Source organism: Formica exsecta, unplaced genomic scaffold, assembly GCF_003651465.1.
Source record: "Formica exsecta isolate Colony F162 unplaced genomic scaffold, ASM365146v1 scaffold7, whole genome shotgun sequence".
NCBI lineage: Eukaryota > Metazoa > Arthropoda > Insecta > Hymenoptera > Formicidae > Formica > Formica exsecta.
This window is the reverse complement of record NW_021853466.1, coordinates 132,562-157,808: the sequence shown is the minus strand read 5'-3', so window position 1 is coordinate 157,808 and position 25,247 is coordinate 132,562. Positions and strand designations below refer to the sequence as shown.

Genomic DNA, 25,247 nt, shown 5'->3' with positions numbered 1-25,247 from the left:
GAGAGAGAGAGAGAGAGAGAGAGAAAACCGGTAAAATACCAGTTTCTCCGAAATCTGGAATGTCGCCGCTAATAAGTCGACGAATACGTAAATAAAATCGCTCGAAAATTCTTGTCCGTGCAGTTATACATGCGAACGTTGCTCTCGAGTGAAGGTCATTCGCTCTCTCGCCGCGACCTTTCACCTTTCGCGCTCGCCGGCGTGCCGGGCCGGAAGTAGGGCAGAAGATCTTCAGTTTACATAGGTATTTTATGACGGGTTATCGCGCGAATTCCACAAAAGTTCCTTATCAACATCGCTTTACGAGTCATGTCTTTTGTTCAGCTCGATCATCGACGGGATAAAGGACGAAGGACCCGCTGAATGCGTAGCAGGTTATCCGCCGTGGAAGAGATGACTTTTCTCAGCGTCGACAGCTATGGCCGGCGACAGCTCGTCGTGCGGGACGGCGGCGAAGAAAAGGAGAATTATACGTGCAGTCCGGCCGAGCGGGAGGGGCCGATAAGAGAAATCGAATCGGGCTACGTGGAATCGTGAAAGTGAAGGTGAACGTCGCCGCCACGAGACAGGCCTATACCTGCGAGACAGGCCGATCGAGCCCGATGAATACCTGTTGCTGGACCGTTACTGGTCTCTCCCTATCGTCCGATCGTTCTTTTCCTCCGCTCGCTCTCGCGTCGTTGACGCACACCGCTGTATCGAGGAATTTATTTACGGATTACACGCGAGACGATAAACGCTGCACGCGATAAGGTGATATATTGTATACAACTCCGTCCTCGCGCAAGTGTCAAACGCAGTCTGTCAACGAGTATGGAAGGTCTAAAGAAGAAACTGAGCGAGTATGATCAGGAACATCTGCTCAAATTTTGGGAGGAGCTGACGGACGAGGATAGAAACCAATTGGAGAATGATATAGAAGAGTTGGATCTGCAAGAGACTGTTGCGTACTTTAAGAAAGCTGTGGAATCCTCCCAGCGCATCGGTCAAGGTACGCTGGATGACAAGGTACAACCGATCGACGAGACAAAGATCGCTTCTGTTAAGACCTCGACGAAGGAAGAATTGGAGAGGTACGAGGAACTTGGTTTGATAGAAGTCGCTGAGAGCCGTGTTGTTGTATTATTGATGGCAGGTGGCCAAGGCACGCGTCTAGGAGTGACCTATCCCAAGGGAATGTACGATGTTGATTTGCCATCTCGTAAAACTCTCTTCCAGTTGCAGGCGGAAAGGATACTTCGTTTGCAAAATATGGCAGAACAACGTTGTGGAAAACGTGGAGAGATAACTTGGTACGTAAGAAAAAATATCTTTGTTAGTTGAGAAGAAGTATATAAGTATAATGTATCGTAAGGAAAAGGAGGTGGACAAAGATATCAATTAAATTTTATTTATTTATTTTTTCTTTTTCAGGTACATTCTTACTAGCGACGCTACTCATGATGACACTGTCGCATATCTCAAACAACATGACTATTTTGGTTTAAAAGAAAAAAATGTCAGAGCCTTTAAGCAAGGCATGCTGCCATGTTTTACCTTTGACGGGAAAATTATTTTGGATGCCAAGCATCGGATTTCCAAAGCACCCGATGGTAACGGAGGATTGTATCGCGCATTGAAGAATCATAAAATATTGGACGACATGATCCAGCGTCGTATCCGGAGTATTCACGCGCATTCCGTGGACAACATCTTGGTGAAAGTAGCGGATCCTATATTTATAGGATATTGCTTGCTCTCCGAAACGGACTGCGGAGTTAAAGTTATTGAAAAATCTTCCTCCTCCGAAGCGGTTGGCGTAGTTTGCAAGGCATGTATACTTTTATATATTTTTTTTTGTGTGTTACAAATTAAATTTATATCTCGTACAAATACTTTGTGTAATGTAAAATTTTTATCTTGATTAATGTAGGTGGAGGATCATTATCAAGTAGTAGAATACAGCGAGATCACGAAGGAAACCGCGGAACTCCGTCACGACAATGGACAACTGGTATACAACGCCGCCAACATATGCAATCACTACTTCACGATTGATTTTCTAAAAGACATTGTATACTTTCACGAGAAAGATTTGATTCTACACGTGGCGAAGAAGAAAATTCCGTACGTCAACGATGAGGGGGAAAGAATCACTCCGAAAATTCCGAATGGTATCAAAATAGAGAAATTTGTGTTTGACGTGTTTCCTTTCGCGAAGAATTTCGCGGTTTGGCAGGGAACTCGCGAGGAAGAATTCAGCCCGTTGAAGAATTCAAATTCTGCCGGTCAAGATTGCTCGAGCACTGCTCGCACCGATCTGTTCAATCTACATAAAAAATGGTTATTGGACGCAGGCGCGAAAGACGTTGGCGACAGCGTCGAGATCTCTCCTTTACTTTCATACGCGGGAGAGAATCTGCATCAAATCGCGAATAATCAATCTTTCGCAGGACCGCAAGTTCTCGAATAATAAAAATATGAATGAAAAAGATTCCGCCGACCTATGGTAACGAGATATCTTGGAAACAATTGACATTTACATTCCTCTGTGATGAAATAAGATTAAGTGTAAGTAATATCATCTATAATAATTATATTTTATAACATTGGTTTTGAGATTTATATACAACTTACAAGCTTTCAAAATTAATCATGTTTACGATGATGGAACTGGTTACTATCTGGATAAAAGAAATAGGCATATAAATAAGCATGATATTAATAACTGTGCATCGAATTTTCGGCTGATATAAATTCAAGTATATATAATTCGGTGATAATTTCGCAATATATATATATATACATATATATCATCATCATTTTTATATACTGTTATGTATGTTAAATAAAAATTGAATATACAAAAGTTATTAGTGAATCTTAAACTATGCATAAACTAGTAATTTTCACTTTTATTATAAGCAAATCCAAGTTTAAAAAATAAATATTTTGAAAACAAAGAATTGTCCTTTCATCCAACAAACTGTTTTTATGGAACCACTATTATTTAGAAAAAGCGTACCTCGGATTAAATTAAAGAAATAAAGCTGTGGTTTTCTTTAATCAACAAATCATGATAAATAGAATATCTAGACATGGTGCAATTGGAAAATCTCAAATCTGGAAGCGGAAGACATTAATGCTCTGTTTAGCATACATAAGAAATTTTAAAATTATAGTATTGTTCAATCATATTTATAGTTAACAGTAAAAATTTTAAATTTGCAAACAATGGAGATGTTTGTGTGTGTTTCTTAATAAAAAGAAGAAATATTTTATAAATTGTAAGATTCTAAAATGCATTTTTGAAAGGATACAGTGACAGGAGTATCTGTATCATTTCTTAAGAATGTTCATATACAGAGAAATTAAAATTAGAGTATATGTGAACACGCGTTTCCATAATATAAGATACTTGTTATTTTAAGTCAAGTACATATACCTTTTCACAAGCCAAGGTCATTCTCATGTATGTTTACAACCATTGCAAGGATAATGACCGATCTTTCGTAGCATACATACTTTTTAAATTTCGTTTTATAAACATTGTTTAAACCAGATTAATAATCATGGAGTATGCGAGAAGCATAAACGAATATTATACTAATCTCGAATATGGTATAAATGATAAAAAGGTTAGTATGAATATGAATTATATATATAAACGTAATTATTAATTTTTTTATTAAGCCAATTATGAGATTTAATATTATTATTAAAAACAAAAAGAGAAAATATTTTGTCTATATTGTAAAACATATAGATAGTATTATGTACTTTTTTTAGGAAGCACTAAAGAGAATATCCAATTTATATTTGGAATTAGACTTTGAAGATGTTAATAATTTTGCAGTCAGGTAAATACATGTATAAATTTCAGCAAATAACGTAATAAAAATGTGAAAGCTTTTATTTTTCTCATATTTGTAGCATGCATATATATTTATTTTTTATTGTTTTTTTTTTTTTTTTTTAATTTTTTTTACAGACTCAGCGAAACAGCATTAATAATGCAAGACAATTTTCTTCTTTTTCTATCAGTTTGTGAACATATAGATGTAGTTAACAGTATTATTGATTATTTAAAATATTTTAGTGCGCAATTTATGCATGACACGAAGGGTATGTAGAATAAAATATTCTTGTAAATGTAATTATGAAAATATATTGATATTACATTCTTTGTATTTTTGTCAATTTTATTTTATCATAGTTTTTTATTTTATTTATAAGTAACAATAGCATCATATAATATACACATAAGATTCTTTCGTTTTCTAGGCGAATTTAAGAATAAATCTAGCTTAATCGCATCGTTGATGGCTACAATTTTTAATATAAGTTTAGAATCAGAAGTGCAACTATTTTTGGAAAATGCTATCATGTAATTAATTAGTGCAAAATATTTAATATAATAAATCAATAATTTCTTTTATCATATTAAAGTAGATTTTATCATATTTTATATATATTACTCTCTTATATTTTAGTAAAAATTCGGAGGTACAAAATGCTATACACAAAGACACTAAAATTCTAATTTCAGGTAAGAAAATTAATACACTTAAAATATAATTTAAATATTACTTCTCATATTTTCAAAAACTTTTAAGTATTAAAAATTAATAATTTTTATAATTAGTGTATATAAGATTAGTACTTTTTGTATAAACAGTATCTTTTAAATTTTATTTATAGAGCAAAAGATTGATATGATACTTCTTGAAGAATCAGATTTGTATGCATTTATTAGCTATTTGAAAATTAAAAACGTTGTGTCTTGTTTAAATAAAATTTGGGTCCAAATATCAATAAAAAAGGCTTTTCAATGGCATATAAGGAAATATTTTGGACATTTAAATGTTCCCATTCATATATTTCAATCAAAGCAAGAATTACTTTCATCAGAAATGTTTTGTATGGAATTTAGGATGTTTTCCATATGGTCAGAAGATATTGTAGGTGCAAGAAATTTAGCCATGTCCGTGAAGGTAAATCATTTAAATTATAAACACGATTTTGTCACATTGTGGTTATTAAAACAATCTTTTCTTTTAACAGGGACATGTTGTATTCATAAATACACATATGAATTTTTGCGCTAGTATCTTATTACCTTACGCAAAACTACTTGACCTTATATTTCGTTATGAAGATAAATCTGATTGTGAATGCTTAATAAATTCAGAAACAGATACAAGTTATAATCTGTTTTCTAACAAATATAATTTGTTTTATAATGGCATGTGGCAAAAACCTGTAACAAATACATATTGGAAATATAATGATATGTTATTGGCAAATGCAACAAGGTACAAATAGACATAATTCTCTGATCTTATTTTATAATAATTTTTGAATTAAAAGAAATTAATATATTAAACGTTTAACTTAATCATTTAATTTATTGTAGTGAAGATATGAAGAGATGTGTACAGTCAGCTGTACAAGGATTTAAAATTTGGAGTGCTAAATCCATTAATTCTAGAATGCATGTATTATCCCAGCTTGCATTAATATTAGAATACAAGAAGTACGTAAATGATTAAAAAGTGTTTCTATATTTCTATTTTTTATTTTTTTTAGTGAATCTTTATTAGCGGATATAGTATCAAAATGGTTAAAATTGCAATATTTTTCTATTAATCAATTGACTCACCATGAAACTGAATTTAAACAACAAAAATTTGAAATAACAAAAGTTCGTATACCAAGAGGTATTATTCTTCTTGAAGAGAAAGATAAAGTTACTATGTTTCGTGAATTAACACAAAGTTTAATTACTGGCAATTCTGTTATTGTGGTATGTAATCCAGATTTGTGTATTCTACCACTTTATTGCGACATATTTTCAACAGCTACAATACCACCGGGTGTTATAAATTTCTTGTCAAGTAAATTTGTAAAGAACGTTAATTATGATGAACTTGCAACATTAAACCCAGAGGAAGTATATACATATCTTACTATGAACAAGCATATTGTAGTTTGCCTTCAATAATTTTGATAACATAGCACGTATCTCAATGTTATCGAGTTATTAGAGATTTAATTAAGATTTAATATCATTTTATAGAACATACACACAAATTATAAATACACATGTGTGTTCATGCATTTTTTAGATACATTACACATTAAATATTTATTTAAAATTTAGAATAATGATTCTCAGTTATCTATTAATTAATTTTTTGAAACAAATTTATAGTGAAATAGTAATTCCCCATCTTTTTATATTCTTTAATTCTATATCACAAAAGATTGCTTATTATGATTGTTAATTGAAGTTTAAGATTGTTAATTGAATATTGTCAAAATTATAAATGTGTTCTTTATATCAACATTGTAAAATTTATGTTTTAATCTTTTGTTTTACATGTATCATAATTATTAAATAAAATACTAATTACAATAATAGTGAGTCACGATTAAATAATAAAAGACTAACATAAGACTATAAAATAAAAATATTTATTAATCAATAGCCATAATATAAATAAATATTTAAACATAATGTGACTTTTGAAAGCCTAAAGCATACAGTGGAAGATTTAAAAGAGGTTTGGAATACATAAAAAATTTCAAATTGTATGTTTAATTATATTTAACTTTGAAGACGTAAGTAATACAGATTTGTGTTTTAAACAAAAGGAAAAACTATTTTATGAATTGTCAGAATATAATAAGTATCTAAAAAGATGCAGTAGCAAAATATCTGTTATTTCTTTAAAAAATGTATATATAGAACAAAGAAATAAACGTTTTTGTAATATAAAAAGCATGTTACAGATTGTTTACACATTTCTCTTTTCAATCTTTAGTGCATCTTTTTTATTTTAGAATAGTATTATATGAAAATGTTATTAGTTTTAAAATGCTTTGCATAATCACCGGTTTATTGCTTTGTATCAAAATATACATTTTTTGCACGAACACCAAGGTCGTTTTCCTATGTGTCATTGTCATACGAAGATAACGACCAAGTTCTCGTAGTCATATACTTCTTTAATTTTGTTTATTGTGAAATATAATTGAAATAAAATTTATAATGAGTATTAGCATGTATGAACGAGTGAAAATTATTAATGAATATTATACTTATTTAGAATATAAAGACATCAGAAGGGTGAGTATAAATATGAATAATACATGTAAATATATTATATAATATATTAATAAAAATTATAATATTAATATTGAGAACAATGAAGAAAATTCAGATTTCTCTATATTTTTTATACAATGTCTATATGTATATGTTACTCTATCTTTTATTTATGTACTTTTAGGAAGCACTAGGAAGAATATGCGCTTTATCCAAGATATTAAAATTTGAGGATACTCACGATGTTTCATTAAGGTAAATAAACTTAAATTTAAGCTGCAATTATGATGTGATAAAAATGTAAAAGTTGCTTTTATCTTTGTTATATCTTTTACGTTTATAGATTTTTTGAGACAGCAACATTAATAAAAAAGAATTTGAGAGTTTTTATGGCAGCTTGCGAACATGTAGATGTAATTACCAATATTATTGATTACTTCATTCATTTTGCTGTGAGTTTTAAGTTCGATAATGCGTCAGGTATGTATAATAACATTTTTGCATTTGCGATTTTAAGAATATATTGATAATATATGTTATTTGCATCTTTACCATAATTATATTTTATCATAATTTTTTTTATATAATAAATGGCACTCATTATCATAGAGACATAGAAAATATATATTGTGTGTATCGAACAAATGTTGCATCAAAATTAGAAAAAGAACGCAATGTCTCAGATCAATGTCTGGTTTTTCTCTCTACTTAAAAAGAGATAAACATGTATGTCTGAGACATTGCGTTCTTTTTCTAATTTTGGCGCACGAATATACATATAACATAATATACATATAATATACATATAACATATACATATAACATAACATATGCTATGTCTATATTTCCTATAATATTTCTATTTCTAATTTTTATTTCTATTTCCCAAATTTCCTATAATAACAATCTATATTTCCTATGTTTATGCTCATTACTATATTTATACATAATAACAATACACATATTATATACGAACTTCTTTTATTCTCCAGCAAATAATAATGATGAGAAAATCATATTAATAATGCTTACAATCTACAATATGTATAAAGAACATGCAATTCAAATATTTTTGGAAACTGCCATCATGTAATTATTCTTTAAAAACTTTTCGTAAGAACTCTTACACTTACTGTATTATATTAGTTGATTAATATTTTATTGGTCATTACTATATTGAAATTGGTATTATTATCAATATTTTACATATTTTTATATTTTAGCAAGAACTCACAAATGCAAATATATAATCATTATAAAGAAGTTATATGTAAGAAAAATATATTTTTATATATAAGACATAACTTAAAAAAACGTATTTTTATTTTATATTTAATCATTACATATTTTATTTAGGCCCAAATATTAAAATGATACTTCTCGAAGATTCAGATTTGTACGCAGTTATTAACTGTCTGAAAACTAGAAATGTTTTGTTTCAATTAGATAAAATTTGGGTCCAAGAATCAATAAAACAAACTTTTGCATGGTATTTAAAGAAATATTTTGAGTATCTGCATATAAATTTTTATACATTTCGATCAAGACAAGAATTACTTACACTCAATACATCTACATATAGTGTACATATAGTCTCCATATGGTCAGAAGATATTATAGCTGCAAAAAATTTAGCAGAATCTTTAAATGTACATTATTATATAAGAATAATATAACTATAATATTAACTGAAATAATTTTGTTAAAATAATATCTATTTTTAACAGGTACATGTTTCATTCATAAATTCACACATGGATTTTTGTCCTGGTATTATGCTTCCATACATAGATATATATTTCAAACCATTATATGATTCTTTCAATTTACAAGAAATGGACAAATATGTATGTACAAATCCAATTAATTTAACTGCACATAAAGGTTTAATATATGATCTGTTTTATGATGGCATGTGGCAAAAACCTAAGAAAGATACATATTGGAAACATAATAACATTTTATTGGCAAATGCAATTTGGTATAAACATGCATACTTGTCTGCAATAATTCTTATTCCAAAACATTTAACAAAATATATTAAACTTGTAATTATTTAATTTCTTGTAGTGAAGATATTATAGATTGTATTGAATCAGCTACAGAAGGATTCCAAATTTGGAGTACTATGTCTAATGATTCAAGAATGCAACTATTATTAAAGTTTGTATCTATGCTAGAATGCAATGGGTATGTTAAATAATTTTATAATGTTTTATTTCTTGTATATTTGTTTGTGTTTATTCTGCCTTGATACTCTTTTATAACCTTATCTTTTTTTAGTAAATTTTCATTGGCCAAAATAGTATCAAATTGGATAAAGTTGCCATACATTTATGGAAGTCTGATACATTGCTTTCAAACTGAAAGATTTGAAGTAATAAAAACTCGTAAGCCACAAGGTACTGTTATTCTTAAGGAGAAAGATGAAATTACTTTATTTTGTGAATTAACACAAAGTTTAATTATTGGTAATTCTGTCATCGTGATATGTAACCCAGATTTGTGTGCTCTGGCACCATATTGTGATATGTTTAAAATGTCTGGGATACCTCCGGGTGTTATAAATCTCTTGTCAAGCAAAAACACTGACTTTAGATATGATACAATTAATAATGCAACAGTAAATGAAATATTTGAAACTCTTAGTGAAGTCAAACATATTGTAGTTTCTCGTAAATAATTTTAATAATGTATGTGCTCTAATGTTTACAATAAGAACTATGCAGATATATACACACATGTATAAACTCATTCATATATTTAAAAAATATAATTCTAGAGGGATAACTTCTCTTGTATTAAATTTTTAAATTAATTTTTCAAAATAAAATTGATAGAATCAAATAACTTCTCCCACTTATCCTTATATTGTGATATAATTCTCCTCTAATTCAATGATAAAAGATTGTATGTCATGATTGTTGATATCAAGAAATTATAGATATGCTACATAAATTAATATTGTATAATTTATGTAACTCTGTTTTACATACGTCACAATTAATCACAATTAAAACAAAAGATCAAATATAAACTTACGAAATAAAAATATTTAATCAACAGTCATGATAAATGAATATCTACACACGATGCGACTTTTGAAGGTATAAAACGGAAGCAAAAAACATTAAAAACGCCTGGTATATATGAAAGAATTTTAAATTGTACTATTTAGTCATATTTAATTTTGAAGTTAAATAAATGATATAGATTATTCTTTGTTAACAAAACGGAAAAATATTTTATGAATGATAAGAAGATAAGTATATCAGATGCAATAGCAAAACGAATATCTCTGTTACTTTTTAAGAAATTTTATATATAGAACAATTAAATGAGAATGTGTCTCTGTAATATAAACGGCCGTTACATAACTGTTTACACATTCCTCTTTACAATCTTTAATATATATCTTATTTTATTAGTATTATGAAAATATTATTAGTTTTAAAATACTTTGCATATAATCACCGATTTGTTGCTCTGTATCAAAATATATAATTTTTGCACAAGTACAAGGTCGTCTTTCTGTATTTACAATCATTGTTGTGCGAAGATAACGCGCGCGATCAATCTCTCGTAGATATATATGTAAATTCTCTTTAATCTCATTTTATAAAATATTGTTGAAACCAGATTAGTAATAATGTATGAGCGTGTAAAAACTATTAACAAATATTATAATAATCTAGAATATAATAAAAATAATAAGAAAATGGTGAGTATATGAATATGAATATGTATATGTATTATTAATAAAGGATTTATGAGATTTAATGTTCATATTGAAAACAAAGAGAGAAAATTTAATCTCTATTTCTTGTAAAATATGTAATACTATTTCATATATGTACTTTCAGGAAGCATTAACAAAAATATCCAATTTATTTAAGGAATTAAAATTTGCGGATACTGATACTATAGAAATTAGGTAAATAAACACTTTAATATTTTAAAATACAAATAATGTGATAAAATGTAAAAGTTGCTTTTACCATGTGATATTTATAATGAGTAGATATATACATTTGGATTTTTGTCTGTAGATTTCTTTATACAGCATCACTAATAGAAAAGCATTTGGATCTTTTTATGACAGTTTGCCAACATGTAGATGTAGCTACCACTATTCTTGATTACTTCTATTATTTTGGTGCAAATTTTGCGCTTGATTCACGGTATTATGGTATGCATAATAAAATACTTGCAATTAGAATTTTAAAAATATATTGATATTATATAAAATTTATTTGCGTTCCTATCATAATTTTATTTTATCATAGTTTTATTTATATCCAAATAATAATGGCACACCACCACTAACGTCACTAATAATGCATTATAAAAAAAATTCTTTTGTTCTCTAGCTGAAAGCTTCGATATAACCATGTGTGTAATATTTACAATCTCTAATATTTATAAAGAAGAAGCTATACAGATATTTTTGGAAACTGCCGTTATGTAATTATACAGTAAAAATTCTTATACTGCATTACATTAATTGGTCATTATTATAGAAAAATTGATATTATTCATATTTTATAAGTTATGTTTATATTTTAGTATGGAATCACAAAAACTGGTGTATTATAATTATAAAAAAATTGCACGTAAGAAAAACATTAAACATTATATAAGATATAATTTAAAATCGTATCTTTATCTTATAATTAATTACTTCAATATTTATATAGCCCGTCACATGGAAATAATGATACTTCTCGAAGATTCAGACTTACATGCAGTTATTAACTGTTTGAAGTTTAAAAACATTATGTATAGTTTAGATAAAATTTGGGTCCAAGAATCAATAGCACAGACTTTTATGTGGCATTTTAAGAAATGTTTTGGACGTCTGGATGTTCCTATTTGTATATTTCAATCAAAGCAAGAATTAATTACATGTAGTGCATCTGTATGGAGTATATATATGGAGAATATAATGAATATAGTATCCATATGGTCAGAAGATGTTATAGCTGCAAAAAATTTAGCAGGAACTTTAAATGTACATTCTTAAAAATTATGCATCGTAACATTGTCAAACAAATGTTAACGAAATTAACGATTTCTTTTTTCAGCAACAAATTATATTTATAAATACGCATATGGATATTTGTCCCGATATTATATTTCCATATTTTGATATAATTCTCAAATCATTATTTCTGTCTATGCACTCTTTACGAGATATAGACAATACAAATCCAACTGAGCATAAAGTTACCTTAATATACGATCTGTTTTATAATGGCATGTGGCAAAAACCTAAAGAAAATACATATTGGATACATGAAAATGTTTTATTGGCAAATGCAACTCGGTATAAACATGCATACTTATCTGCAATAATTTTTATATTCGAAAATATTTAATAAAATATATTAAAGTTGTAATTATTTAATTTATTGTAGTGCAGATGTTATGGAATGTATTGATTCAGCTCGAGAAGGATTCAACACTTGGAGTACTATGTCCAGTGAGTCTAAAATGCAAATATTATCTAATTTTGCAACCACATTAGAATGTAATGGGTATGTTGAATCATTCTATAATATCTTATTTCTTACATAGATTTGTATCTGTTTATGTGTTTATTCTTTCTTGATATTCTTTTTTATGATTTCCTTTTTTTTGTAGTGATTATTTATTGGCCAAGATAGTATTAAAATGGATAAAAATGTCATATATTGCTGGAAATACAATAGATTGCTTTCAATCTGAAAGATTTGAAGTAATAAAAGCTCGTAAGCCACAAGGCACTATTATTCTTAAGGAGAAAGATGAAATCACTTTGTTTCGTGAATTAACACAAAGTTTAATTATTGGCAATTCTGTCATTGTGATATGTAACCCAGATTTATGTACTCTAGCACCATATTGTGACATGTTTAAAATATCTGGAATACCTCCGGGTGTTATAAATTTTTTATCAAGTCAAAATGCAGGGGACATTCAATGTACTAATTTTGTAAATTCAACGTCAGCTGAAGCATTTGCTGGACTTACCGTAACACAGCATATTATAATATCTCGTCAATAATTTTAATAAGATACCACGTAGGCTCTAATCATTCTAATGTTATGATAAATCCGCGGATAAATACACACACAAATATAAACACACATTCACATATTTATATATTATAATTTTAAAAGAACAATATCTCTTGTTATTAAGTTTTTCAATTAATTTTTTAAAACAAAATTGATAGAATTAAATAGCTTTTTCTGCCAACCCTTATACATATCAACAGATCCTTTAATTCAGTGTTATAAAAGATTGTGTGTTATGATTGTTGGTTAAAAATGTCAAAATTATAAATATATTGGTTAGATTAATATATTATATAATTTATTTTGTTTTAATCTCTTCTGTTTCATATATCTCCCACTTAGTAAATAAAATATAATATTAAGTACAATATATCACACATAGCTATAATATTATTAATCAATTAAAAAGAAAGATTAAATGAATTTACAAAATAAAAACATTAATCTCAATAATCATGATAAATGAATATCTAGATACGATGCGATTTCTGATTTCTAAACCGGAAGTGAAAATCGTTAAATATGTATATAGAAGAAATTTCAAATTATATTATTCCATCGTATTCGACTTTAAAGTCACTAATAATACAAATTTGTTTTAATATAAATAAAATATTTTGTGGATGGTAAAAAAAAAGCGCGCGCGTAAAAATTTAAATAGATATAGAAAAATGAATATCTCTCTGTTATTTCTTAAGAAATTTTATATATAATAAATAATTAAAAAGATATAGATGTGTGTGTCTCTCCGTAATATAAACTCTCGTTACATTTTCCTCTTTTCAATCTTTGTTCAATCTTTATTTTAATAGTATTATGAAAATGTTAATAATAGTATTAAAATAATGTTTCATATCATCACTATGTGGTTTGTTGCTCTGTATCAAATATATATATATATTTTTTTTTTTTCACAAACACAAAAGGTCGTCTTTATTTGTATCGATCTCTCATAAACACATATATGTGTAATTCTTTCTTTGTAATCTCGTTTTATAAAATATTGTTTAAACCAAATTAATAATCATGCATGAGCGTGTGAAAATTATAAATAAATATTATACTAATCTGGAATATGATAAAAATAACAAAAAAATAAACGTGAGTATGAATATTAAATAATACTATTATATATATATATTAAAAAGGAAAATTATGAAACTTTTAATATTAATATTGAGAACAAAGAGAGAAAAAACTTGATATATATTATTGTATAATGTTTATTATTATCTCTTTTACACATATTTTTAGGAAACACTAGAAAAAATATTCTTTTTATTTAAAGAATTAAATTTTAAGAAAACTGACAAAATCTCACATAGGTAAATATAGACACTTAAATTTAAGCTGTAAATAATGTGATAAAAATGTAAAAATGTTACTTTTATTTTTGTCACATTTATATCTGATTTTTCATGTTTGTAGATTCTTTCACACAGCATCACTAATAGAAAAGCATTTGAATCTTTTTAAGTCAGTTTGTGAACATGTAGATATAATTACCTCTGTTCTTAATTATCTCTATCATTTTGGTGCAAGTTTTTTGCTTGATTTAAGTTTTGGTATGCATTAAATAATATATCTTTGCAATTTTAATAATTATATCGATATTATATGTTTTATTTGTGTCCCTAGCATAATTTTATTTTATTTGTAAATAGCAATAACACTATAACAAATATTATATATAGAAAATTCTTTTAATCTTTATAGATGGATATACATCGCCAGTTATGTTAATAATGCTTACAATCTACAGTATGTGTATAGAAAATGTAATACAGGTTTTTTTGGAAACTGCCATTGTGTAATTATTCTTTGTAAAAATTCTTATAATGTATTATATTAATTGATTATTATTATATTAAAATTGATATCATTGATATATTTTGTTATTTTTATATTTTTAGCCCGGAAGACGAAATGGAGATATATCAGGATTATAAAAACGTTTTACGTAAGGAAAATATTTATATAAGATATAATTTATAAATAAAATTAGATCTTGCAATTAATCACTTTAATATTTATGTAGTGCAGCATTTTGAAATGATACTTCTGGAAGATTCAGATTTGTATGCAGTCATTGATTGTTTAAAGTTTAAAAGCGTTACGTCTGGATTACATAAAATTTGGGTCCAAGAATCAATAGTACAGACTTTTAAATGGCATTTTAAAAAATATTTCGGGCATTTGGACATTCCCATTCATATATTTCAATCAAAGGAAGAATTACTTACAGACCGTCCATTTAAATGCCATATAGATATAATAAATGAAATGAATATAGTGTCCATATGGTCAGAAGATGTTATAGCTGCAAAAAATTTAGCAGAATCCTTAAATGTATATCATTAAAATTATATTACATAATATGCCATTTTATAACATATATTTCCAAATTGTGCTATTAAAACAATGTTTCTTTTCAACAGCAACATATTCTATTTATAAATACACACATGGATTTTTGTCCTGGTATCATATTTCCGTATATAGATTTAAATTTTAAATCATTATATCAGTCTCTCAATTTATCTCAATTGGATGAACATACATATACAAATGTAATAAATCCAATAAATCATAAAGGTTTAACATATAATCTGTTTTATAATGGCATGTGGCAAATACCTATTAAATATACATATTGGATACATAATAACATTTTATTGGCAAATGCAACTCGGTACAAATATAGTAGTCTTATTTTATATAATAATTTTCTAATTAAAATAGTTTAACAATATTATATTTGAATTTGTAATCATTTAATTTATTGTAGTGAAGATGTTATGAAGTGCTCTGCTTCAGCTACAATTGGATTCACAACTTGGAATATTATGTCTAGTAAATCTAGAATGAAGATATTATCTAATTTTGCATCCACATTAGAATGCAATGGGTATGTTAAATCATTCTATAATGTCTTATTTCTCGTATATTTGTATGTGTTTATTTTGTCTTGATATTCTTTTTTAATTATGTCTTTTTTTAGTAAATTTCTATTGGCTTCAACGGTATCAAACTGGATAAAGTTATCATATATTCGTGGAAGTCTAGTACAATGCTATCAAAATGAAAGATTTGAAGTAATAAAAACTCGTAAGCCACAAGGCACTGTTATTCTTATGGAAAAAGACGAAATTACTTTGTTTCGTGAATTAACACAAAGTTTAATTATTGGCAATTCTGTCATCGTGATATGTAACCCAGATTTGTGTATTCTGGCACCATATTGTGACATGTTTAAAATATCTGGAATACCTTCGGGTGTTATAAATCTCTTGTCAAGCGAAAACACTGACTTTAGATATGATACCATTAATAATAATTCAACAGTAAATGTAATACATGGTGCTCTTACTATAGTCAAGCATATTATAATTCCTCATAAATGATTTTACATAGTAACATATGGTATGCGTCCTAATATTTATGATAAATCTATGTAGATATATATATTAAGTATAAACATGTTCGTATATTTATTTAAATATTATAATTATAAAAATACAATTTCTCTCTTTAATTAATTAATCTTTTAAAATAAAAATATAAAGTCAAATAATTTTTTGCGCCAATTTCTATATTATGGCATTCTCTATAATTTAATGCTATAAGGATAATAAATTGTATGTTATATTTATTCATTATAAATGTCAAATTGTGTTGATTATAAAGATGTCAAAGTTATAAATATGTTGATTAGATTAGCATTGTATTTGTTGTTTTAATCCTATACTTCACATGTTACAATTAAAAATATCCAATTAAAATTTTGCGTAATTGTAAATCGATGCACGAATAGCTTTATTCGGAAATAATTAAACTTAACCTAACTGAAATTCCTAATTTTTATATTCAAATATATATATATATATATATTTGTGGCATTTTATATATGTATATATTTAAATTTATTAGGACTTTTCGACTCAGTTTGGTCCGCTCTATCTGCACACGAGTATTGTCCCAAATGATCTGGGACACCCTGTATATATTATTATATTTAATAAATATAATATGAAAACGAGCACACTTATATTAAAATTAATCGATTCTTTCAGCTTTATTTACAAACTTAACTACTCGTTTATGGTTGGAACCCTGCTAATTTTAACCGTCGGTTAATCTAACCGGACTTGGTGAAATTGGCCCTAATTTGTCAAAATGTCAAAAGCAATCGATCGTTTGAGCGACAAAAAGGATCACGTGATCGAAATGAACGAATGAGTGACGACGGTCTGGTCGCTGATTCGTTCATTTCGATCACGTGATCCTTTTTGTCGCTCAAACAATCGATTTTAGCGGCTCGTGAAAATGTACCTTTAAGGTATATCGATGTAAACTAGGCTATAGTGCAATTATAATTGTCACTAGATGTGTTATTAGTAACTTTTAGTGCGCATTGTGTGGTATTATAATTAACTGCCGATTTAACTTTAAACTTGCATAGTGATGCAAAAATCTGAATTGTGTTTATTTAATTATAAAGTTATCTGTCTTAATATAATATTTAATTAATTAATTGCAATTGCGTGCGTACGTAATAGAATTCAATCTAGTATTAAAGTGCTATCACTAAAAATAATAGCACTTAAGAAATTTAGATTGTATTGTATGGTGATATATAACGTGGTGTATATACGAGAGTGTGTGTGTTATCTTATAAGAATAAAAAAAATTTGTGGAAGGCACGTGAAAGGATAGTAAACAAAACGAATTGTATAATATATATAGTTTTTAATTTCCTATAAAGTCTTTTCTGAACATTTTCGCGTGACATGAGTTTGATTACTGACAAAATCATGCGAATTTTGCGCAAGTGTCATTCTGATAAAAATAATATAGAAAATGAATCGAAAGTGAGTGATACGAAAAAATCACAAAAGAAAATCGAAAAAGAAAAGTTGGAGGAAATTAAAAGTAATGCAGAAAAATTACTTGCGGATGCACGATGCAATTATGTGGGAAGTATTGAATATGCTAGTTTAAATAAAATGCTGGCAATTTGTAATTTAGAGGTAATTAAATCTTTAATTTAATTATATATATATATATACACAGTAATTTTTTACCAATTTACCTTAATAATGATCAAAATGATCTTACAATAATATTAATATCAGCTATACATGTATCTTTTTAGATTGGAGATGAAGTCACAGCCATTCATCATTTGGTTGAATCACATGCAGTAATACTCCGACAACACATTTTGAACAGATATCAGAAGTCTCAAATGTATGAATCTTTAACGGATAAATCTCAAATATATGGTTTGAAACCAACATATGTAAAGTTTGAAACCAAATTTACAGACAATAATGAATCATTAAAATCAAAGCTCGCAGAACTACCAAAAGGTACATACATTTTCTTTTTCTTTTTGTTACAATATATTCCTATAGAAATTTGTTATATTTATATTCTGATTCTCTATCCACAGAGTGGTATATGATTCAAGTTACTGCCCAATATGAATCTTCAAATGTATTAAGGCATGAAAAACATACATCTACTGTAATGCATGCCATACATATTACAATATTGCCTACAGGGCCATTTGACATAGAACCTTTGTGCATAACTTTACCAAAACCTGCAACACAGGTATCTTATGATATCTGTAAAGAGATCAAGAAGTTATTGGCTAACTACACATATGAGTTACGAGCCACTTATGCAAATCCTAAGCAATATTGGATGATGCGTGTAGATCAGAACAACAAAATGAAGGTAGACTTGAATTTAAACTATTATGCTTCTTAAAGAAATTTAAGATGATTAATTACAGATAGCTATAAATGCATTGGAGAAGATATGGCTGCGTGAATGGAGAGTACTATTTATGGCTGATCCCATTGAAAATTTAGAAATTGTAGATGAAATACATCAAGTGTTGGATAAATTGATATCAGATTTCAAACCTTCGTTAGTAATATTTGATAGTTATTATTTAAAGCCTATTGCAATATATTATTTTTATATTTTGATTTTTATTATTGTGCTACTTTAGCATTGAAATATCAAAGCGATGTAGATGGCTTCTGAGAAAGATATTCACGTGTTCATGTTTTCTCACGCATGAGGAAATAGCGCGTGCAGTGAAATTTCTGCTTCCTGATTATGAAAAACTTGCAAATAACATTATTTTGTCTATTTATGGAAAGTTAACATATGTACAAAAATTAGAAAGCGCAAAACGAAAGACGTTAGTTTTAATTATTGACGAGGTAAGTGTACAATATTATGTTGAAAAATAATTATATACAAATCTATATAAATTTCTGTTTTGTATGACAATTCACTTTATTTGTTCTTATTCTTAAGCATATGGATTATATAGCATTTGAAGCTATGGAAATTATTAAGAATCATCCTGTTACTCGTTTCCCTTCTCTACATGTGGCATATGCATTATTTAAAGAACATGAAGACACTATAGTAGAAGGTTGTAAAATAATTAAAGCCAAAAAAGATATGGGAATCTGTATGATCAATCCGTCGGGCGATTTAAATAAAATGGAAAAACGCATAAAGCTTTTTATGGACTTTTGGTTACCACAATGGAAAACTTACAACACAGAGCCTAGCGAAGAAATTTTCGAGGACGCGCTAATAAATCATGATATTTTAATGTATAAAAATATTATTTTTCTATATATATCAGCAATTATCGTTATAGATTATTCGTTTAATTGTATCTATCTTTTTTCCCTATAGGTATAATGGGCATGGGAGTGGCATAGAATATTTACCCGGAGAAGATATTGAAAGAATGAAAGTGAGATCTACTGTTTTATTATTCGGATGTAGTAGCGTAAAATTATTTATGATAGGCGGAAGATATCCGCCTTTCGGTATTTCAAATCAATATTTAATAGCATGCAGGTAAAAAGGATATGTATTGTTTATTTCTGTATCAAGTGTAAGAATTTTGTTTAAATTTAAAAGAAATTGTATAAATTAATTTTATTTTCAGTCCTTGTCTTCTGGGTATGTTGTGGGAAGTAACAGATGTTGATATTGATAAAATGACTGCACACTTTATGAGTAATTGGGTTCCTTCATCGTCTGAGAAATCGTGGACTGATGTAGACATAGATAGTTGGAGTTCTGGTACTTTAAGTTAGTATTATGAGATAAAAGTCACTTTTCATGTTTTCTCTTCAATATTTGATAATTTTTTATAATGAAATTTTTTTAGAATACACGAAGAAAACAGGAAAGAACAAAACGGAAATGGAGTCAGAAATGTTACGGGCAGTGGCAAAATCTAAGAATAAGTGCTATCATTATACGACAGCAGCTGCAATAATAGTACGAGGCTTACCAATGAAAATAGTTTAAATTCTTCCTGATATTGCAGGTATATTTTTTTTTGCGATATTGATGTAAGTTAATTTCTTTTTCTACATCGTATACAAAAGCAAAGCTGTGTTCAGAAGACAAAAGAATTTTATTGATTATTTATAAAGCAAAATCTGTATTTTTTTATGTTTTAACGCGAAGATATCTTAAAGACGCGCGATGCTGTATGTAAAAATAATAACAACGTATAGAAAATATTGTACATTCAAGTGTTCTTAAAAATTGTTAAAAAAATTTCCTAATATACATATATCTTGGCCAATTAGTATTGCCTTCAATGATTCGCGAGCTTAGGTTATACTCTTTGGTCACATAATAATCTGCGGTTCTGGTACAGAAGTGGAAATGTTTTTATGTGGCAAAACTTGTCCACCATTAATATATAGTTCATCCTTCACAATAACATCTTCCCCTAGTACAGTTGTACCTTCCATTCGCACCCATCGTCCTACAACACTTCTCCATCCGACTATACATCTGTTTAAATGATATATATTGTTAATTACTTTGATATTAATATCATACATGTAAATCTTTGCACATATACATAATGTAATTAATACTTGCCCATCAAGCCATGCATGCTCTTTGATCACAGCTGCCTTAAGAATAGTGCTTCGTTTAATACAGCATCCATCAGCTAAAGTGACACCAGGCCCAATTGTGACATTGGGACCAATTCTGCAATCCTTGCCAATTGTAGCTGTCGGATCTATTAAAACATTCCCCACTATGCCCGGCCCAGAATAAAGCTGTTCAGGGTGCTTTTGCCTTAACGAAGCAAGGTACATAGACATTCCTGAATAAAATTATAAATATCAGATATAAACGAACAAATTAACTTGTGTACAAGTAATGTATAAATACCTGTAAGAAAGTCTTTAGGTTGTCCTACATCCATCCAGAAGCCTGGCAATTCCATCGCGTACAATTCTCCATCCTGAGCCATGCTTGGAAAGACTTCCTTTTCAATGCTGGTAGGTTTCAATTCTATTCTGTTCAATACACTTGGATTTAAGATGTACATGCCTGCATTTTGTCAATATAATTAATTTTTTTACATTATGCAAATGTGCCTACAATCTATAAGATTTTTCTACATAAGTTTTGATATTTCCATTATCGTACCTGCATTAATTTTATTAGATATAAACTCTTGCGGTTTTTCGATAAAACTCTCAATTTTTCCATCTTCTTTGTATACAACTACACCATACTTTGATGGCTCCTCTACTTTAGTGACAATTATAGTTCCCTCTTTACCATGATTCTCATGAAACTCGAGGAGCTGTTTAAAGGGAAAATCGCAAATAATATCAGAGTTCAAAACAAAGAATGGATCATCACTGGCACATAAATATTCACGCGCGAGCGCAAGCGGTCCAGCAGTACCCAATGGTTCCGGTTCGTGAGAGAAGATAAGTCTTACTCCCAATTTCTTTGCTTCATGAACCAACTCCTCTTCCATTTGCTGCGCTCGATAGGAGACAGCCAATATCACTTCCGTTACATTTGTTTGTACCTATAAGAATGTTAAAAAAATATACTTGGAAATAATGAAAATTACTTCGACAAACTTTGGTAAATTAATCAATTGTCAAATGACAAATATTTATATACCAGTGCTTCGATCTGATGTAGGAGCATCGGTTTATTTGCAAATTCGACAAGTGGCTTGGGTCTACTTAAAGTAAGAGGTCGCAATCTGGTCCCATAGCCACCTACAAGTATTAAAGCACGCATGGTTTGTAACTTTTTTCTCTTTTCATGCATCCCTAGAAATCCTGTAACAGTTACAATAGAAAAAGAGAGGTAGTTTGTGCTCTGATAATAAAAACTGTAATTAATTCATATTCCTATTATTAATATTGTATATTATATCATTTCTTATTAAATTACTTTATCAACTTTTTGTTCATATTTTTATTCTGCTTTACTGCAAATTAATATACGTTTATTTATTATTATTTCATTATATATATATATATTACTAAATTGTTTAATATAGATAGTAACAATCTGTTATATAGTGTATTGTGTTAATTATTTTTTGTCGAATACATGCAATGTTACTTACGTGCAACGCACGCCTTGTTAACGAAGCAATACGGTATCTTTCTGCGATAACTATTGCCACGTAAGATGCACTTGTAATAGATGTAAGCGCGCTACGTGTTTACGAGCATATTCGTGATATGGTAGCATAGATCTTATATATATATATCTATGTATGGTAGCGACAACTTTCGCGATATTTCACTATCAGCACAGACAAAAATAAATTGCTATACACAATCACAAACCTTATGTGTTCCTTTCACATAATGATTATTTGTTTCACGAATCTCTGTGGCTAATTAATTTTCCAGCAATATCACTGGACGCCATGTTTCCATCTGCTTACCTGTCACCGCCACCGAACTGTCACTTTTGACATGACGGTATCGTACTTTTCGTTATCGGAGGTTAGATGACAAAAAGATTTTATGAGTGAATATTTTCACTGTAAGATGGTTTATAAATTATCTATCTAAAGAGATTTCAAAAATATTTCTTCCACGTAATTATTAAATCGATGATGTAATATAACCTTTTCAATTGTCCGTTAAGATGATGGTAAACATGACAAATGTTGCAAATAAAATATGATCTTATTTAACATTTAATATATATCTACCTATAAAAGAGAAAATAAATTTTTAAACACATTTTTTTATTTCAAATACGTATATTACAAAAGAAAAAAAAAGTTGTATTACTTTACAAGAGCGATAGTTTATTTAAATGTAAAGTACAGATAAATTTGTGTGCATAAGCGTTAAACGATCATTTCCAGTTCTCTGGCGTAGTCTATAGCAAGCGTTGCCAATTCAGAGCTCGGGATAGGCTCCTCGGACTTTTTCTCATTGGTCGTGGTAAAGGAAAAATAACCGTCCTTGGACAGGTTCCAATTTTTCTTGGTGGCAAACGCCTTTATGTCTTTCTCCGTGTTTAAGTTGAGCATCCTTGCAGCATCCTGAATGGAGATCTTGTCATACGCGCTCTCCATACACGCGCCGATCTCATCACGAACAGTATTCAATAAAATGTCTATGAAGAAATTGTAGGATGCGGCGGGCACGTTGCCCTTGGCCAGGAAAATTTTGTTGTACGAACCCTCCATCAAGTATTGCTCCAGACTCAAGGGATGCCTTATGTAGACATTTGATTGTATCTGATCGGATGGCAGGAGTTCGAGTTCTGTGTGAAACTCAGCGACGCGATTTTGCGACAACAGAAACAAGAGATTCAGACCAAGAAGCTGATACTTATACGCCGATTCCATCAAACCAGACTTGTAATCAAAATAATAGCATTTGAGCTGCGCCATGTATCGCTCGAAGGAAGGTATATCTTCGGCGGCGATACTCCATTGCGCTCCAATTTCCAATATATCTCCTGCGATAGGTATAAAACAAATTAATATATTCGATATGTACATATATAATTGTGAAAACTTGAACGATACATACTGGCAATGAGTAATTCATTTTGACTGGCCGTGCTGTTTGACGTCGGGAGAAACATCAGATGCGTGAGACCGATCTGCACAGGATACACATATAATTATCACACATTTAATTGTTAATGTTATATATACGATAATTATGAAAATTTTATATATACACATATCTAAAAGCCGAAATGTCAAATATAATAACGAAATGATCATTGAAATTCGGAAAATAAAGTTAAAGGGCATACGATGACAATTCATTTTGACAGTCCGTAAATACGATGAGGTTATGACGAGTTATTTTTGTCAGCAATTACCTCGCTTGACGCTTCATGAATAAAACACTAATAAATTACCTTCAATTGATTGAGCAATTCGCTGCATTTCTTCAAATTACACGGGGTTCTTGTCCACTCGCGTTTTAAATTCTGATACAAGGAAACAACATCCTTGAAGGCTGCCATTTTTAATTTCGCCGTGGAACAATCAAATATTTGAGATGCATGACCCAAGAGAAGGCCAGTTCTGCCAATTTTCATTGTCATTAAAAAATCAAAAATTCTGTTCGAAAATCTTCTCGTCGTATAGAATGAGAGTGCAAACCCATGCAACGGAATAGCGTTAAGCCCGTATCAGACTACGCATTGAAAATTGAAGATTGAAGATTAAAGATTGGAATTTGACTAATCAGAATAAAAGGGACTAAAATTTTTTTGTCCTGATTGGTCAAATTTTAATCTTCACTCTTCAATCTCAATTTTCAATGCGTAGTCTGATACGGGCTTAACGCAGAAAGAGAGCAAAGCCAATCACAAGCTTTTTGCAGTTTTCGTTACGCTCGCGATTGGTTCCCTTCTCGTTCCGCGTTAAGCCCAAATCACACTAGCGGCTCGCGGCTGCGGCTGCGATTGCGATTGCCTCAGCCAATCAGAAAGCACCAATTGCAAGTATGATTGGAGCGTAGCAAATCACAATCACAAACGCAATCGCAATCGCAGCCGCAGCCGCGAGCCGCTAGTGTGATTCGGGCTTAACGCGGAACGAGAAGGGAACCAATCACGAGCATTCTGCAGTTTTTGTTACGCTCGCGATTGGTTCCCTTCTCGTTCCGCGTTAGGGAGAATTCACACCTTGGCAGAAAAGCAGAAAGCAGAAAAGCAGAAGCCAATCAGAACTCGTGCTAGAAAAGCAGAAGCCAATCAGAACTCGCGCTGAAAATAA

At 29.2% G+C, this 25,247-nt stretch overlaps 7 protein-coding genes across 12 annotated transcripts; 5 read left to right on the top strand and 2 right to left on the bottom strand.

Moving 5' to 3' along the window:
- The first annotated feature begins 54 nt into the window (after positions 1-54).
- Positions 55-2,498, top strand: LOC115243227 (UDP-N-acetylhexosamine pyrophosphorylase-like). The gene is made up of 4 exons (XM_029820038.1): positions 55-244; positions 325-1,292; positions 1,414-1,810; positions 1,913-2,498. The coding sequence occupies exons 2-4, from the start codon at positions 814-816 to the stop codon at positions 2,450-2,452; spliced, it is 1,416 nt and encodes a 471-aa protein (XP_029675898.1). The 5' UTR covers positions 55-244; positions 325-813; the 3' UTR covers positions 2,453-2,498.
- Positions 2,427-6,067, top strand: LOC115243226. 2 transcript variants are annotated; one of them, XM_029820035.1, is made up of 10 exons: positions 2,427-2,550; positions 3,542-3,617; positions 3,769-3,839; positions 3,971-4,104; positions 4,264-4,366; positions 4,473-4,528; positions 4,681-4,973; positions 5,044-5,294; positions 5,396-5,515; positions 5,569-6,067. In XM_029820035.1, the coding sequence occupies exons 2-10, from the start codon at positions 3,552-3,554 to the stop codon at positions 5,981-5,983; spliced, it is 1,509 nt and encodes a 502-aa protein (XP_029675895.1). In that variant the 5' UTR covers positions 2,427-2,550; positions 3,542-3,551; the 3' UTR covers positions 5,984-6,067. The 2 variants fall into 2 exon arrangements, with proteins under 2 accessions (XP_029675895.1, XP_029675897.1); XM_029820037.1 differs by lacking the exons at positions 2,427-2,550; positions 3,971-4,104 and having other exon boundaries at positions 3,162-3,617.
- A 950-nt stretch (positions 6,068-7,017) lies between these two features.
- LOC115243225 lies at positions 7,018-16,919 on the top strand. 2 transcript variants are annotated; one of them, XM_029820033.1, is made up of 10 exons: positions 7,018-7,111; positions 7,275-7,345; positions 7,434-7,570; positions 8,083-8,108; positions 14,890-14,960; positions 15,064-15,110; positions 15,189-15,499; positions 15,589-15,842; positions 15,939-16,058; positions 16,152-16,919. In XM_029820033.1, the coding sequence occupies exons 1-10, from the start codon at positions 7,034-7,036 to the stop codon at positions 16,552-16,554; spliced, it is 1,518 nt and encodes a 505-aa protein (XP_029675893.1). In that variant the 5' UTR covers positions 7,018-7,033; the 3' UTR covers positions 16,555-16,919. The 2 variants fall into 2 exon arrangements, with proteins under 2 accessions (XP_029675893.1, XP_029675894.1); XM_029820034.1 differs by lacking the exons at positions 7,018-7,111; positions 7,275-7,345; positions 7,434-7,570; positions 8,083-8,108 and adding an exon at positions 14,486-14,715 and having other exon boundaries at positions 14,867-14,960.
- LOC115243228 lies at positions 8,116-13,458 on the top strand. Of its 3 annotated transcripts, XM_029820039.1 has the most exons (8): positions 10,793-10,811; positions 10,954-11,024; positions 11,140-11,279; positions 11,461-11,703; positions 11,788-12,101; positions 12,175-12,416; positions 12,508-12,627; positions 12,734-13,458. In XM_029820039.1, the coding sequence occupies exons 4-8, from the start codon at positions 11,658-11,660 to the stop codon at positions 13,134-13,136; spliced, it is 1,125 nt and encodes a 374-aa protein (XP_029675899.1). In that variant the 5' UTR covers positions 10,793-10,811; positions 10,954-11,024; positions 11,140-11,279; positions 11,461-11,657; the 3' UTR covers positions 13,137-13,458. The 3 variants fall into 3 exon arrangements, with proteins under 3 accessions (XP_029675901.1, XP_029675900.1, XP_029675899.1); XM_029820041.1 differs by lacking the exons at positions 11,788-12,101; positions 12,175-12,416; positions 12,508-12,627; positions 12,734-13,458 and adding exons at positions 8,116-8,360; positions 8,447-8,739; positions 8,818-9,071; positions 9,161-9,280 and having other exon boundaries at positions 9,374-11,024; positions 11,461-11,597; XM_029820040.1 differs by having other exon boundaries at positions 9,799-11,024.
- A 708-nt stretch (positions 16,920-17,627) lies between the features above and the next one.
- On the top strand, positions 17,628-20,723 carry LOC115243231 (separin). Its single transcript, XM_029820046.1, has 9 exons — positions 17,628-18,180; positions 18,306-18,522; positions 18,606-18,895; positions 18,954-19,090; positions 19,176-19,392; positions 19,490-19,797; positions 19,883-20,050; positions 20,142-20,287; positions 20,367-20,723. The coding sequence occupies exons 1-9, from the start codon at positions 17,941-17,943 to the stop codon at positions 20,507-20,509; spliced, it is 1,866 nt and encodes a 621-aa protein (XP_029675906.1). The 5' UTR covers positions 17,628-17,940; the 3' UTR covers positions 20,510-20,723.
- On the bottom strand, positions 20,514-22,974 carry LOC115243233 (mannose-1-phosphate guanyltransferase beta). 2 transcript variants are annotated; one of them, XM_029820048.1, is made up of 6 exons: positions 22,608-22,974; positions 22,151-22,314; positions 21,659-22,052; positions 21,398-21,559; positions 21,098-21,329; positions 20,514-21,007 (listed from the first exon to the last, which is right to left on the bottom strand). In XM_029820048.1, exons 2-6 carry the CDS (start codon positions 22,301-22,303, stop codon positions 20,839-20,841), a joined length of 1,110 nt encoding a protein of 369 aa, XP_029675908.1. In that variant the 5' UTR covers positions 22,304-22,314; positions 22,608-22,974; the 3' UTR covers positions 20,514-20,838. The 2 variants fall into 2 exon arrangements, with proteins under 2 accessions (XP_029675908.1, XP_029675909.1); XM_029820049.1 differs by having other exon boundaries at positions 22,834-22,943.
- Positions 22,975-23,246: 272 nt separating this feature from the next.
- LOC115243234 (26S proteasome non-ATPase regulatory subunit 8) lies at positions 23,247-24,543 on the bottom strand. The gene is made up of 3 exons (XM_029820050.1): positions 24,383-24,543; positions 24,043-24,115; positions 23,247-23,968 (listed from the first exon to the last, which is right to left on the bottom strand). The coding sequence occupies exons 1-3, from the start codon at positions 24,488-24,490 to the stop codon at positions 23,349-23,351; spliced, it is 801 nt and encodes a 266-aa protein (XP_029675910.1). The 5' UTR covers positions 24,491-24,543; the 3' UTR covers positions 23,247-23,348.
- Positions 24,544-25,247: the final 704 nt, after the last annotated feature.

Coding starts and splice junctions, on each gene's coding strand:
- LOC115243226 (XM_029820035.1), top strand. CDS start 3,552: ATGGAGTATGCGAGAAGCATAAACGAATATTATACTAATCTCGAATAT. Junction 4,105..4,263: donor ATTTATGCATGACACGAAGG/GTATGTAGAATA, acceptor TTCGTTTTCTAG/GCGAATTTAAGAATAAATCT. Junction 5,516..5,568: donor TTAATATTAGAATACAAGAA/GTACGTAAATGA, acceptor TATTTTTTTTAG/TGAATCTTTATTAGCGGATA.
- LOC115243233 (XM_029820048.1), bottom strand. CDS start 22,303: ATGCATGAAAAGAGAAAAAAGTTACAAACCATGCGTGCTTTAATACTT. Junction 21,560..21,658: donor ATCTAATAAAATTAATGCAG/GTACGATAATGG, acceptor GACAAAATGCAG/GCATGTACATCTTAAATCCA. Junction 21,008..21,097: donor GAGCATGCATGGCTTGATGG/GCAAGTATTAAT, acceptor TCATTTAAACAG/ATGTATAGTCGGATGGAGAA.
- LOC115243231 (XM_029820046.1), top strand. CDS start 17,941: ATGAGTTTGATTACTGACAAAATCATGCGAATTTTGCGCAAGTGTCAT. Junction 19,091..19,175: donor ATATCAGATTTCAAACCTTC/GTTAGTAATATT, acceptor GTGCTACTTTAG/CATTGAAATATCAAAGCGAT. Junction 20,051..20,141: donor CAATATTTAATAGCATGCAG/GTAAAAAGGATA, acceptor TTTTATTTTCAG/TCCTTGTCTTCTGGGTATGT.
- LOC115243234 (XM_029820050.1), bottom strand. CDS start 24,490: ATGGCAGCCTTCAAGGATGTTGTTTCCTTGTATCAGAATTTAAAACGC. Junction 24,116..24,382: donor AATTGCTCAATCAATTGAAG/GTAATTTATTAG, acceptor TATCCTGTGCAG/ATCGGTCTCACGCATCTGAT. Junction 23,969..24,042: donor AAATGAATTACTCATTGCCA/GTATGTATCGTT, acceptor TACCTATCGCAG/GAGATATATTGGAAATTGGA.
- LOC115243227 (XM_029820038.1), top strand. CDS start 814: ATGGAAGGTCTAAAGAAGAAACTGAGCGAGTATGATCAGGAACATCTG. Junction 1,293..1,413: donor AAACGTGGAGAGATAACTTG/GTACGTAAGAAA, acceptor TTTCTTTTTCAG/GTACATTCTTACTAGCGACG. Junction 1,811..1,912: donor CGGTTGGCGTAGTTTGCAAG/GCATGTATACTT, acceptor TGATTAATGTAG/GTGGAGGATCATTATCAAGT.
- LOC115243228 (XM_029820040.1), top strand. CDS start 11,658: ATGGAATCACAAAAACTGGTGTATTATAATTATAAAAAAATTGCAC. Junction 11,704..11,787: donor TAATTATAAAAAAATTGCAC/GTAAGAAAAACA, acceptor ATATTTATATAG/CCCGTCACATGGAAATAATG. Junction 12,417..12,507: donor TTATTGGCAAATGCAACTCG/GTATAAACATGC, acceptor AATTTATTGTAG/TGCAGATGTTATGGAATGTA.
- LOC115243225 (XM_029820033.1), top strand. CDS start 7,034: ATGAGTATTAGCATGTATGAACGAGTGAAAATTATTAATGAATATTAT. Junction 7,346..7,433: donor ACTCACGATGTTTCATTAAG/GTAAATAAACTT, acceptor TTACGTTTATAG/ATTTTTTGAGACAGCAACAT. Junction 7,571..8,082: donor TAAGTTCGATAATGCGTCAG/GTATGTATAATA, acceptor TTTATTCTCCAG/CAAATAATAATGATGAGAAA.